The 13,284-nt window shown below is 43.2% G+C and overlaps 1 protein-coding gene across 22 annotated transcripts in view; it reads right to left on the bottom strand.

Moving 5' to 3' along the window:
• Positions 1-9,939: 9,939 nt before the first annotated feature.
• The window catches only part of HP1BP3 (heterochromatin protein 1 binding protein 3), a 46,856-nt gene continuing 43,511 nt past the window's right edge, over positions 9,940-13,284 (bottom strand). For 14 of the 22 annotated variants that reach the window (XM_028843160.2, XM_077975077.1, XM_077975254.1 and 11 more), the window contains one exon: positions 9,940-12,321. In XM_028843160.2, coding sequence (XP_028698993.1) covers positions 12,027-12,321 — 295 coding nt within the window. In that variant the 3' untranslated portion in view covers positions 9,940-12,026. 22 annotated transcript variants of the gene reach the window in all.

The raw sequence follows: 13,284 nt of genomic DNA, 5'->3' as shown, positions 1-13,284 counted from the left end.
AGTGGGGGCGCAAAGACTGCAGCCCGGGAGCGGGGCACCCTGACAGGCGGGAACAGCGCAGAGGGCCTGAGGGTCCCTGGAGTTCCAGAGGAGGCGGGTTTGCGCCAAGAGGCCATGCTGGCCATTCCTCCTCAGGGGATCTGGGAACCCAGAGGCAGCAATGAGGCGTGGCCCCAAATCTGGGCGCTTCCTCTTACGAACGTGAGGCCTTGGGCAAACGCCTTTATCACTTTCATCTGTGAGCGCCTCGGATGGAAAGGAGCGTTACTAACGCCTGACTCACAGCCACGTGAGCATTCAAACGAGCAAAGTGCGTAGCACAGTGCCTGATCCACAGGAAGTGAGGCACCCAGTAAATATTAGCTGACATTAGACTTTACTTTTATTCTTGATTTTCTTTTGTATGTGACAGTACAGCAAGGTGAAGTTTAAGGCAGGGTCTGACTCTCTCGCGCAGGCTGGAGTGCAGTGGCGCGATCACGATCACTGCTCACTCCTCCATCTCTCAGGTTCAAGCGATCCTCCTGCCTCAGCCACCGAGCAGCGAGCAGCTGGGACTACGGGTGCATGCCACCACGCCCAGCTAATGTTTTTGTTTGTTTTTTAGTAGAGACGAGGTCTCACTATATTGCCCAGGGCTGAAGCAAGGGTTCTCTGACTTCTAAATGTCAAGTGCTCTGGGCAACACTTCACCACAGCCATCTGCCAGCCTCGAGTCCAGTGACAAGAGGGACCAAGATGGTTTACAAGTCGCTCCTATTCTCTGCAAATCCAGCTTATTAAACTCGGAGTTCACAAAGAATAAAGGGTTAATTCCTAGCTTTCTTGAGTGGGGCAGGAGGGAGAAAAACGCATAAATTTTAAATAGAGGACTGGACAATTACTAGCTCCCCAGTCCCCGTTTTGAGAATATTCAGAGAGAGCAACAGGAGGCACAGCTCCGTTAAATACTAACTCTAACAAGTTTTCTGATGCATACAATTCATTCTGATACATGCAATTTAAAAAATAGTGGCAGGAATTTGTTTCAGGTCAAAATGACAAAAGTTTAAATTCAGATGATGAAACAGTCAAAACCAGAGGGAGAATCCCGCTTTCTAAATCTTTCTCAGAAGGAAACAGAGGGTCAATATTTGAGTGGCAGGCACTGTGCTAGATCCCAGGAACACAGAGATTTACAATAAAACATACAAAGTGCTACAAAAACCAGATCTAGAGGCCGGGTGCGGTGGCTCACACCTGTAATCTCAGCATTTGGGAGGCCAAGGCACGTAGATCACCTGAGGTCAGGAGTTGGAGACTAGCCTGGCCAACAAGGTGAAACCCCATCTCTACTAAACATACAAAAATTAGCTGGGCATGGTGGTGTGGGCCTGTAATCCCAGCTACTTGAGAGGCTGAGGCAGGAGAATTGCTTAAACCCAGGAGGTGGAGGTTGCAGTGAGCTGGGATCATGTCACTGCACTCCAGCCTGGGCAACAAGAGCAAGACTCCGTCTCAGGAAAAAAAAAAAAAAAAAGAAAAGAAAAGAAAAAGAAAATCTAGAAAGATAAGTATGTTCAAAGTCTGCGACATTGACTACTGACTTCTACTAACAAGAAGGGCCTTCTTTTTGTTGGTCTTCAGTCTGACTCAGAAATACAAGGTTTCAAAACCAAATGCATTTATATATTTGAAGTTTTCTATTTTTACTTAAAAAAATTTTTTTTTGGCTGGGCGCGGTGTCTCACGCCTGTAATCCCAGCACTTTGGGAGGCTGAGGCAGGTGGATCACGAAGTCAGGAGATCGAGACCATCCTGGCTAACACGGTGAAACCCTGTCTCTATTAAAAAATACAAAAAAATTAGCTGGGCGTGGTGGCAGGTGCCTGTAGTCCCAGCTACTCAGGAGGTTGAGGCAGGAGAATGGCTTGAAACCCGGGAGGCAGAGCTTGCAGTGAGCCGCACTGCACTCCATGGAGCCTGGGCAACAGAGTGAGACTTTTGAGATGGAGTCTCGCTGTGTCACCCAGGCTGGAGTACTAGGGTGCAATCTCTGCTCATTGCAACCTCCGCCTCCCAGGTTGAAGCAATTCTCCTGCCTCTGCCTCCCAAATAGCCTATTACATGTGCACACCACCACGCCTGGCTAATTTTCACATTTTTGGTAGAGACGGCCCAGGCTGGTCTTGAACTCCTGACCTCAAGTGACCCACCTGCCTCAGCCTCCCAAAGGGCTGGGATTATAGGCATGAGCCACCGTGCCCGGCCTTCGTTTTAATTTATGCATAGAAATAATGTAACTGCTTATCTGAGTTATTTCCCCAGGTTACCAAATTCAGTTGGTCCTAAAAGCAATTCTCCTGCCTCTCCTAAAAGCGCAGAAACACCAAACTTGTACCACAGATGCAGCCTCGCTAAAGGTACATTTGATGTACAAACTGAAAGGTTTACATGAAATGTAACAAACTTCAGTGGGTGTCAGCCATTTCCTGGGTTCCGCTCAGGATTGCAGCATAAAACGGCCATCACTGCGTCATCTGCCAAATGTCTGTGATCTCACATTCATGACAACACAAGCTCTTGGTAGCCACCAGGTGTAAAACTTCAACCACTGGATTAATGACTCACGTGTGCAGGAAGCCCAAAGGACCCGTATTAAGCAGGGAAGGACGACAAAAAGGCAAGCTGGGGTGGGGGTGGGAGTCATGACTGCTGAACATGTTGGTGCACATGCCATGTCATGGTATTTCCTGATGCGTCAATGACAATGACTAAACCACACATGTGTGAGCTTGCTATCAATCTTCCCTTCTCTAAAATCCCAGAATCTAGTGCTGGAGTGGGCAGCTGACGAATGTGTGGGAAGTAACACCACATCACTGAGAAGCTGTTCTCCAACAACAGGACTGAAAACCAGAGCCAAGATGGTGAACTCCCAACAGGCTTAGCACAGTAACAGGTCATCCACATCCACTTTGAACAGTGCACACTCCATCTCAAGTCTCCAACACCTTCACATGTTGAGTTACTTTCACCTTTGAACACTATCATTCTGTTCTCTCAGATGTGTCCTGGCGGCCGTCCCTGCTATTTACCAACACTGTCCCCCAAAAATAAGCGACCTAGAACATTGAGTTTAAAAAATATTCCGGCCAGGTGCTGTGGCTCACACCTGTAATCCCAGCAGTTTGGGAGGCCGAAGCGGGCAGATCACCTGAGGTCGGGAGTTCCAAGATCAGCCTGACCAACATGGAGAAACCCTGTCTCTACTAAAAATACAAAATTCGCCGGGCGTGGTGGCGCGTGCCTGTAATCTCAGCTACTCAGGAGGCTGAGGCAGAAGAATCACTTGAACCCAGGAGGTGGAGATTGCAGTGAGCCGAGATCACGCCATTGCACTCCAGAGTGGGCAACAAGAGTGAAACTCCGTCTCAAAAAAAAAAAAAAAAAGAAAAAAAAAAAAATTCCGAGCCAGGCACAGTGGCTCATACTTGTTGTAATCTCAATGTTTTGGGAGGCTGAGATGGGAGGATCACCTGAGGCCAGGAGTTCCAAACCAGCCCGGGCAACAGAGCAAGATTCTACCAAAATAATAAAAAAAAAAAAAAGTTAAAAATTAGCTGGGTGTGGTGACACACACTTATAGTCCCAGCTATTTGGAAGGCAGAGGTGGAAGGATCGCTTGAGCCCAGGAGTTTGAGGCTGCAGTAAGCTATGATCATGCCACTGCACACCAGCCTGGGTGGCAGAGCAAGATCCCGTTTCCAAAAATTAACAAAAAAAAAAAAAAAAAAAAAGAAATTCGGAGACAATGTCATGAACTGTCCTCCCTAAATTCTTATGTTGAAGTCCTAATCTCCAGTACCTCAGAGTCATATTGGGAGATGGGGTCTTTAAGGGGATAAATTAAGAGTTCATTAGTGTGGGTCCTAATCCGGTAACACTGATGTCCTTATAGGAAGAGGAAATTTGGACACAGACAAGTACAGAGGTGAGGTGACATAAATACACAGGGAAAAGACAGCCATTTATAAGCCAAGGAGAAAGGCCTAGAACAGATCCTTCCCTCAGGGGCCTCAGGAGAAACCAACCTTGCTGACTCCTTGATGTTGGACCTCTAGCCTTCAGAACTGGAGAAAATATTAATACATTTTTGTTTAAACCTGTCTGTGGTACTTTGTTATGGTCCCCCCTAGAAAACTAATACAGTGATTAAAATAAGATTACTGGCCAGGCATGGTGGCACATGCCTACCCCAGCTACTTGGGAGGCTGAGGCAGGAGAATCGCTTGAGCCAGGAGTTTGAGTCTAGCCTAGGTAACACAGTGAGACCCCCATCTCTAAGAAACATAAGGCTCCTTATCCATCAGGAAATGGGCCACAACACAGTATTGCTTGGCTCTTCTTCCCTGTATATTCTTCTGGTTGGCAGAAAGTGTGGAGGTTATACAGAGAAATGTCAGAGCTGGAGGGGCTGCAACAAATGATTTGAGTTCAACTCACTTTTCCAGAGAATCAGAAGGTTAAGTGACTTGCCCAAGGTAGCACTGCTAGTCCTGGTTCCAAAGTGGACACAGACTACAGGTAGCTGTACACTCTCGGAGGGTCCCAGGCACTGCTTCTCGTGTTTTCCACGGAGAGTGAGTGAACGTACATGTCTTGGGGATCAGACAGCAGAGCCTACCTGAAGCACTCCTGCTGCTTTGTTTCTGGGAAATCTCGTTTCATCTTACCAACTCTTGTGGGCTCCATACTACCTTCCATTTGTGTCAATATTACCATGAAGCAGTATACTCTGCAGTATCTTTGAATAAAACTGATGCCCCAGAAAGAGGCACCATATTTCTTTTGTTCCTACGCTTATCCGAGAGGCAGAGAAACGAGGAATGGTTTCTAGTACCTTCCCAACTGAAAAGCACAGGTCTGGAAAAAGATGGCTCCTTCCCAGAAATGCTTTTTACAAAGTTTGTTACCACAGACAAAACAGGAGGTCTTGAAATGCATTCCAGAAAGTAAGGTAAGGCAGGTATTAACCAGTATTAAAATAATGCCTATGCTGAAAGACTTAAGCTGGTATTCTTTAATGGAGATTTTAAGAAATAAAGATTGCACATCAAGTAGTTTCAGTTTTCTCTGCAGCTCTGTTCTTCATCTACACGGACAAGTGAGCCAAATGAGGCACCAGGTTTGACCCCGGTGGCAGCTAGGCATCTGGTGGCCACAGCTCAGAAGGAACTCACATCTCTTGCTCACCTGGCTTCTCTTCCCTGCTCCCTGGCTTTTGAAACTCGAGGCTGTATATACTTCATTCTTGTTCATCTTTTACCAAGTAAGCTTCTAACAGTTTAATAATCTGATTTAAAAATCTGCGAATCAAAAAAAAATACGCTAACCAATGCCCATTAATTTTATGGCATGACCCTCTCGTTCTTGCTGTCAAGAGTTTGCTGCTTGAACTATCAGTGTACAAAACCACTAAAGGAGGCACCGAAGGAGGATGAGTGGTCAAGCCTGGCTTCAATCTAACTCCTTCACTTATTACACATCCTGAATTTGGGGGAAATCAACTAAATTTATTTGCTTCTGAAAATTGAGGATAATTTCATATATCTTTGAAAATATATCTGTGAGAATTTGAGATAATGTGATTTAAAGCATGTAGCAATAAGAAACTACAATGTAGTTTAAACAAAACAGAACTTTTGTGAAATTGGATGTTTTGGCTCTCATTTTTAAAAAGTCTTTCCTAAGATACTAAATGCATTACTAACTGTAGCGTAGTGAACATAGTTCAGTATCTCTTTGGAATTGAAGACTCTCACATTGCTTCTAGGTATTACTCTAAAAAAACAAGGATTGTGAACGTGAAGCCCATCAATTTAAAGATGAGGAAATCAAGGCTCAGGGAGATTAAGTGGTGGCCAGGGTCATACATCTGGTAAGTGACACAGTCTTCAAGGACCACTGTGCAGGACCACAGCCATAGATGTTAGGACACTGGACTGAACGGTATACTCTGACCGGGAGTCAATCTCAATTTGCAACAGAAGAACATTTATTATTCTATAGACTATATCAGCAAGTTTGAGTTACACAAACAGGTAACAAGGAATTTAGGTCTGACAGAATGAATTCATCAGAGCAAAAGTTCTCAAAACAGTAGAATGGATGAGCAGGATGTGAAACTCAGGGAATTAGGAAAAAGAGTATTTATTTGTTGGTATTAGACAAAGCACACAAAGATAGGAGAGACTGAATGACTAAGGTTTCTTTCAGAATCATAAATAAAAGAGCAAGGATTTCTAACATTCCAGGTCATGATTACTAAGCAGATCCCATGTCCAAAAAATTCAGTTTTCTGAGAAAATCCCCATTCTGGAATTTTTCTTACTTCCTGGAACATAAGTTCACAGTTTATAAAAGCAAGCTGCTCATTTAGCAACATAAAGTTCTGATAGAAGCTGTGGCTCCTGGTGGGGAAAAGCTCTCACGAGTATCAGCGTCCTGCAAACTGGACGAATTCACAGGATGAATTTTCCTACAATGAGTACACCGCGAGGAAACCAGAGTGTCCCACAACCAGGATATGAGAATGACCAAATACCTGGAGTGTCCTAAAAAAAGACTTAAGGGATTGCTTAGTAACTTGTGACATAAAAATGAACAAACAAAAAACCCCCAAAGTGTAGCCAAGATAGTATCCTCCAGTAATCCAAGGTCTAATTTTGACAGTTATCAAAATTAACAGCCACACTGACTTGACTATTGGCAAAGTTGACAATAATTTCATTTCCAAGCCCTCTGCTCTCTTAAACATGTGCTTGGCTGGGCGCAGTGGCTCATACCTGTAATTCCAACACTTTGTGAGGCCAAGGCAGGAGGATCAACTGAGGTCAGGAATTCGTAATCAGCCTGGCCAACCTGGTGAAACGCCATCTCTACTAAAAATACAAAAATTTGCTGGGTGTGGTGGCACATGCCTGTAGTCCCAGCTACTCAGGAGGCTGAGGCGGGAGGATTGCTTGAACCAGGGAGGCAGGGGCTGCAGTGAGCCAAGACCCCACCACTTCACTCCAGCCTGGGTGAAAGGGCGAGACTCTATCTCAAAAATAAAATAAAAATAATATCTGAACAGAGCCTGATGTGGAAGAAGCTCAGCTAGTGTTAGGTGTTATGACTATTACTAGTTACATTAATAAGCCAGACTATACTTTATGAGACATACTCTAGGCACCACAGAGTTCTGTTTTGCCAAGCAAAGATTTGATAGTGAACAGTGTTAATTATACATTATATACAATATCAGGAGAAAAAAAAGAGTTGTAATTTTTGAGGAAAATTGCTTCAGCCTGTTGAGGCCTCCTTTGCCATACCAGTGGTTGACAAGACAGAATTAAGAACAGTTAAAACAGTCAAAAAGTTGATAAAATTAAATCATCAAAGGTAGAAAGTTTTTCCAACAGGAAAAAAGCCACTGAAATTAGCAATCTTGTGGAAAAGAACAGAAGAAAGAATAGGGCCAGGTATGGTGACTCACACGTGTAATTCTGGCACTTTGGAAAGCCCAGGTGGGAAGACCGTGTGAGGCCAGGAGTTCAAGACCAGCCTGGGCAAAATAATGAGGCCCTGTCTCTAGAAAAGACAAATTAGCCAGGCATTTCTTAGCTTGCCTGTAGTCCCAGCTACTTGGGAGGCTGAGATGGGGAGAACTGCTTGAGCACAGAAGTTCAAAGCCGCAGTGAGCCAAGATCATACCACTACACTGCAGCCTTAGTGACACAGCAAACTCCATTTCAAAAAAATAAGTAAAAGAATACAGCTATAAAGATGATAGAGATTAATTTCTTTAAAAAAGAAAATAATGTAGCTGAATAGGGGTACTGTTTAGCCATCTGTAATGGCTTCTAAACAAATCTTTGTCAAGTGGTTCCTAAGCCAAGAGCTTCAACAGTTCTGGTTCCTTGGCTTTGGCTCTGCAGAAGTGAGTGACCATCTGTTCCACCATGAAAATGCAAAAGCAAAATCTACATGCTAGAGAGTAATGTCAACCAGAACCTCTGGGGAAACAGTTTAATGGTCTTTTCCAATTAAGAATAGAATTTCTCTTCTTTCATAGCTAAAATTAGAATTTTTGCTTAATCCAAAGAAAGATAAATTAATCAGGTTCCAAAAATAGGAGACCTTAACTATAATCCTAAATTTTTAGTTTCTCTTAGTTAAATGCAGTATTTAATGAATATGGGTGGTGAGCTTCGTTCTCATGACATATCAAGATGGCAAGAGGATCACAGCCTGACAGAATAATTTCATAGGCTCTTTAAAGTAAGTATTAAGAATTGGTTAGCAAACCTTGACAAGGGCTAACAAAATCTGGAAAAACAGGAATGAAGAAAAAACAAATGTCAAAAGATATTAGCATATTGTTTAGTTTTGTTTTCATGTCATTTTCCTGTTAATTATACCCAAAAGACATGATTAAAACATACACCTGTTTCCTAAGATTCATACAGGATCAGGTTGCCTTTAATTAAGTCCATGTGGATGGTTAATCAGAATCCATCTGCAATGAATGCTTGTGTCAGTGCTAAGGAAAGGTCTCCACATTTCGCAGCAATGGTGTCTTTTCTTCCTCATTTTGTAGGTTAAGAAGCCAACAATTGGCCGGGCGTGGTGGCTCACGCCTGTAATCGCAGCACTTTGGGAGGCCGAGGCGGGCAGATCACGAGGTCAGGAGATGGAGACCATCCTGGTTAACACGGTGAAACCCCGTCTCTACTAAAAATACAAAAATTAGCCGGGCGTGGTAGCAGGTGCCTGTAGTCCCAGCTACTCGGAGGCTGAGGCAGGAGAATGGTGTGAACCCAGGAGGCGGAGCTTGCAGTGAGCCGAGATCACGCCACTGCACTCCAGCCCGGGCGACAAAGCGAGACGCGTCTCAAAAAAAAAAAAAAGCCAACAATCTCTCTCCCAGCACTTTCTGAGACTCATTTATCAAAGGTAGCTTGTAGGTAGTTTCAGAGTGTATGAAACACTCTAAATGAGGTCACTAAGCCACCAACAGAGTACTGAAGCTATTGATCCATGCTAGAGATTTCTGGGATTACCTCTGGGGTTTGTTGTTCCCCTTTCTGAACAGAGAAATAAAAACTATAAACGTGTTCTGCTCCTTTGGAATGCCTGGAAGGGAAAAATCAAACATTCTTTTATCTCAATGTAAGTAAGGTGTATGTCTTTGACAGCTGTGGATGTTCGTGGAAGAGTGCAATGACCCTCCTGTTTTTTCCCTTTACATATGTTGAAACAAACTGTCCTTATAGTTAACAGAATGTTAGAGTTGGAAGAAACTTTAAATGTTCTAAACTTCTCAGCCTGTGCTTAAGTGCCTGGTGTGCAATACAGCCACCAGGTGATTACTCAGTCTTTTAAAAAGCAGTATCGTAAAGCAAAGAAACCAACCAAAATCTCCCAACTTTTGATTCCAGAAGAGTATAGAATTCTGAGCACAGGTACCTAACATCCATACTATTAAGAATCATTACTTGCTAGAGAGCACAAGAGAAATTACTACAATTTCTTTCTAGAATTTGATATCTAGGGTTTATCTGTTATCTTCTGCAGTACTGTTTTTTCTAGTCCAAGGACTTATCTGAACATTGAACATTTATTGAACATGAAAGATTGTACTCTATGATCTTGAAAGCAGTCCTTAATAAAACACAAAATGATTTTTTAAACCTTTGATTCACTAAGTAATTAGCATTCAATGTATCTGGAAACATCATTTACCCTCTCTAAGAATTCCAAAGCACATGAACTGGAGCTTGTATTTAAAAAGGAAAATGATGGTGTTCATTTCAAGGAGTAGAAAAGACTTGAAGTGAGGGTGACACTTAGCACTTATATACTTCTGAAGACATACTATACTCAAAACCTTTAAATATAAGCTACGGTTCAGCAGCTTTTAAAATTTCATGTTTATTCATATTTTTCAAAATATATGTACATAAAAAAAGGAAGATTTACAACAGGAAAGATTGCCTTACATGCAACACAAATTCCAATGAACTCATGATGGGATCACACATGATCATGATCTAATTCAAGCCAATCTTCTCAAGTCCATTTCCCAGCCATACTTTAGGCTACAGAAGGGATCCCAGGAGACAAAAGTGGAATGAGTAAGAAACAAACATCTTTTGCCTCTGGCAGTACTCAAGGGGCCAGAAGATGTACTTCAAAAAGTTTAAGACAATTAAAATGTCAAGTGCCACAGGGAAGAGAAATGATAACCAGAAATTGGTATTTCTAGCTAGTACTATTTAACACAACTTCACAATACTAAAACAAATACAAATAAGAAAGGGTTAGGTAGTTGGGCTTCATTTACTTTTCTTCCTTTTTTTTTTTTAATATCTCAAAAAGGAAGCCACTTGCTTGATATCAAAAGTGCTGTGGAAAGAAAGGAGGGGAAAAAACCCACAAATAAATGTGGAATCTATTTTACCAAACTGTGTATTTTTCCACTTAACATTTCTACATTAGCAATGATGTAACTCTCCAATATTGCCTTATAAAAAAGGCAAACAAGAAGTGACAACTCATGCTCCCAATATTAAAAAATATATTTAAACGTATGATCAAGAAGATTTGGGCTGGGAACAGTGGCTCACATCTGTAATCCCAGGATTGTGGGAGGCTGAGGTGGGCAGATCATGAGGTCAGGTGATCGAGACCATCCTGGCTAACATGGTAAAACCCCATCTCTACTAAAAATACAAAAAATTAGCTGGGCGTGGTGGCACGCGCCTGTAGTCCCAATTCGGGAGGCTGAGGCAGGAGAATTGCTTGAATCTGAGAGGCGGAGGTTGCAGTAAGCCAAAATCATGCCACTGCATTCCAGCCTGGGTGACAGAGCGAGACTCTGTCTCAAAAAAAAAAAAAAAAAAAAATTTGTTTTGGTTTTTGGTAACACAGGTGACACCAGAAATCACAAATCAACATATTTCTGTACTTCCCCTTCAGTCAAAAACCAAGTGGGATAGGCCGGGCATGGTGGCTCACTCCTGTAATCCCAGCACTTTGGGAGGTGGATCACCTGAGGTCAGGAGTTCGAGACCAGCCTGACCAACACGGTGAAACCCCATTTCTACTAAAAATACAAATAAATTGCCAGGCAGGCGTGGTGGTGCACACCTGTAATCCCAGCTACTTGGCAGGCTGAAGCAGGAGAATTGCTTGAACCCAGGAGGCGGAGGTTGCAGTGAGCCAAGATTGTGCCACTGCACTCCAGGGCACGTGAGCAAGACTCTGTCTCAAAATAACAATAACAACAACAACAACAACAAAAACAAGTGATATAGAGAACTTGTGCTTGCTGTTAAGGGAATGCAATACTTTGGGCCAGTGAAAAATACATGGAAATTGATCAATATGAAAACTAACCCAAAGAAGTCATGTATCTTCAAAATCTAATGAGATCACACTGTTTTTGGCTTATTCCCAAAGCTGTCTCTGTGTTTATAGTTGGAGAGAAAAGGTTAGTGGAGTGGCTTTTATAAATAAGATTAATTATTACAGCTATCACTGAAGTTTCCAGGCAGGAGGCTTTACAATTCAGTCAGTGCTATATTTCACCTCCATTTTACTTCCAGGACCTGACTGACATACCATTCTTGATGCTTTCTACAAATATAAAAATCATTGCAACTGTTCAGATAAAATTGGAAGGGAAAAAAAAGGCAAAGCTGACCATAAAAACAATAGGGGTTGGGGGAGGGGGCAAAAAAGGACAAGTATAGATTACATAGTTGAGGAAAGTCCAGGATTATTGCAGAAATTAAAATGAACAAGGAAAAGGGCAGGCACCAAGAAAAGCACCTAAAGCTAGCAAATGCCTACACTGGTTTATTTATAGTCCCTCCCCACAATGTTCATAGGGGAGGAAAATAATGTAATTTGAAAAGCATCAAAACTAAACAAATGCACACTGACCTTAGAAAATAAGATTTTGAATTTCATCATGATACCCTTTTTTCCTATAAAATTTACTTTTTCACTCTGAAAGACTTCTTCATGGTGGATTTACCCTTGCCCGGCAATTTTACTTCCTTTCTTGCACTGGTTGCAGGCTTCTTTGAGGAGCCACCACTAGGTTTCTTGATGACTGTGGGTGAGGGTCTGGCTTTCTTGGCAGGAGTTTTGGCCTTAGGAGGGGCTTTCTTGGGCAAGGGCCTAGCTTTCCCCCGCTGGGCAGCTGAGACTTTAGGTGTAGGTTTGGACCCTCTCTGCTTCACAGACGTGGCCTTCCCTGGGGACTTGGCTGGGGTTTTCTTCTGCAACCTGTGAGAACCAAAGAGCAAAGACCATCACTTCTTAAGAAATCTGTTTTCTTGGGACAACCAGAAGCTTTCTAAAGAGAAATGGCAGGCCGGGCACGGTGGCTCACGCCTGTAAACCCAGCACTCTGGGAGGCCGAGACGGGTGGATCACGAGGTCAGGAGATCGAGACCATCCTGGCTAACACGGTGAAACCCAGTCTCTACTAAAAAATACAAAAAACTAGCTGGGCGAGGTGGCGGGCGCCTGTAGTCCCGGCTACTCTGGAGGCTGAGGCAGGAGAATGGCGTAAACCCGGGAGGCGGAGCTTGCAGTGAGCTGAGATCCGGCCACTGCACTCCAGCCTGGGCGACAGAGCGAGACTCTGTCTCAAAAAAAAAAAAAAAAGAGAGAGAGAGAGAGAAATGGCATATGAAACGGTCACTTATGTTAAGAATAGGAATGTGACAATTTTTTTACTAGAGATTTTACTAAAATAAAATTCAACCAATTCATGAAGTCTAGACATAATTTCATGACGTTTTTCCTAGGGAAATGTGGAATTATTTTTCTTTGAATAACTAAACTGGGGATACACACAGCCTTGCCCTAAAAGTTTGGAGCCCTTGATTTTCTTTTTTTTTTTTTTTTTTTTTTGAGACGGAGTCTTGCTCTGTGCCCCAGGCTGGAGTGCAGTGGCGCGATCTCGGCTCACTGCAAGCTCCGCCTCCCCGGGTTCACGCCATTCTCCTGCCTCAGCCTCCCGAGTAGCTGGGACTACAGGCGCCCGCCACCTCGCCCAGCTAATTTTCTTGTATTTTTAGTAGAGATGGGGTTTCACCGTGTTAGCCAGGATGGTCTCGATCTCCTGACCTCGTGATCCGCCCGTCTCGGCCTCCCAAAGTGCTGGGATTACAGGCTTGAGCCACCGCGCCCGGCCTGAGCCCTTGATTTTCAAGAGAGAAGATCAATCCAAATTTATATAAA

The sequence above is a fragment of the Macaca mulatta genome, chromosome 1 (assembly GCF_049350105.2).
Source record: "Macaca mulatta isolate MMU2019108-1 chromosome 1, T2T-MMU8v2.0, whole genome shotgun sequence".
Taxonomy (NCBI): domain Eukaryota; kingdom Metazoa; phylum Chordata; class Mammalia; order Primates; family Cercopithecidae; genus Macaca; species Macaca mulatta.
Note: the sequence above shows the minus strand (reverse complement) of the source record. Positions and strands in the feature narration are given on the sequence as shown.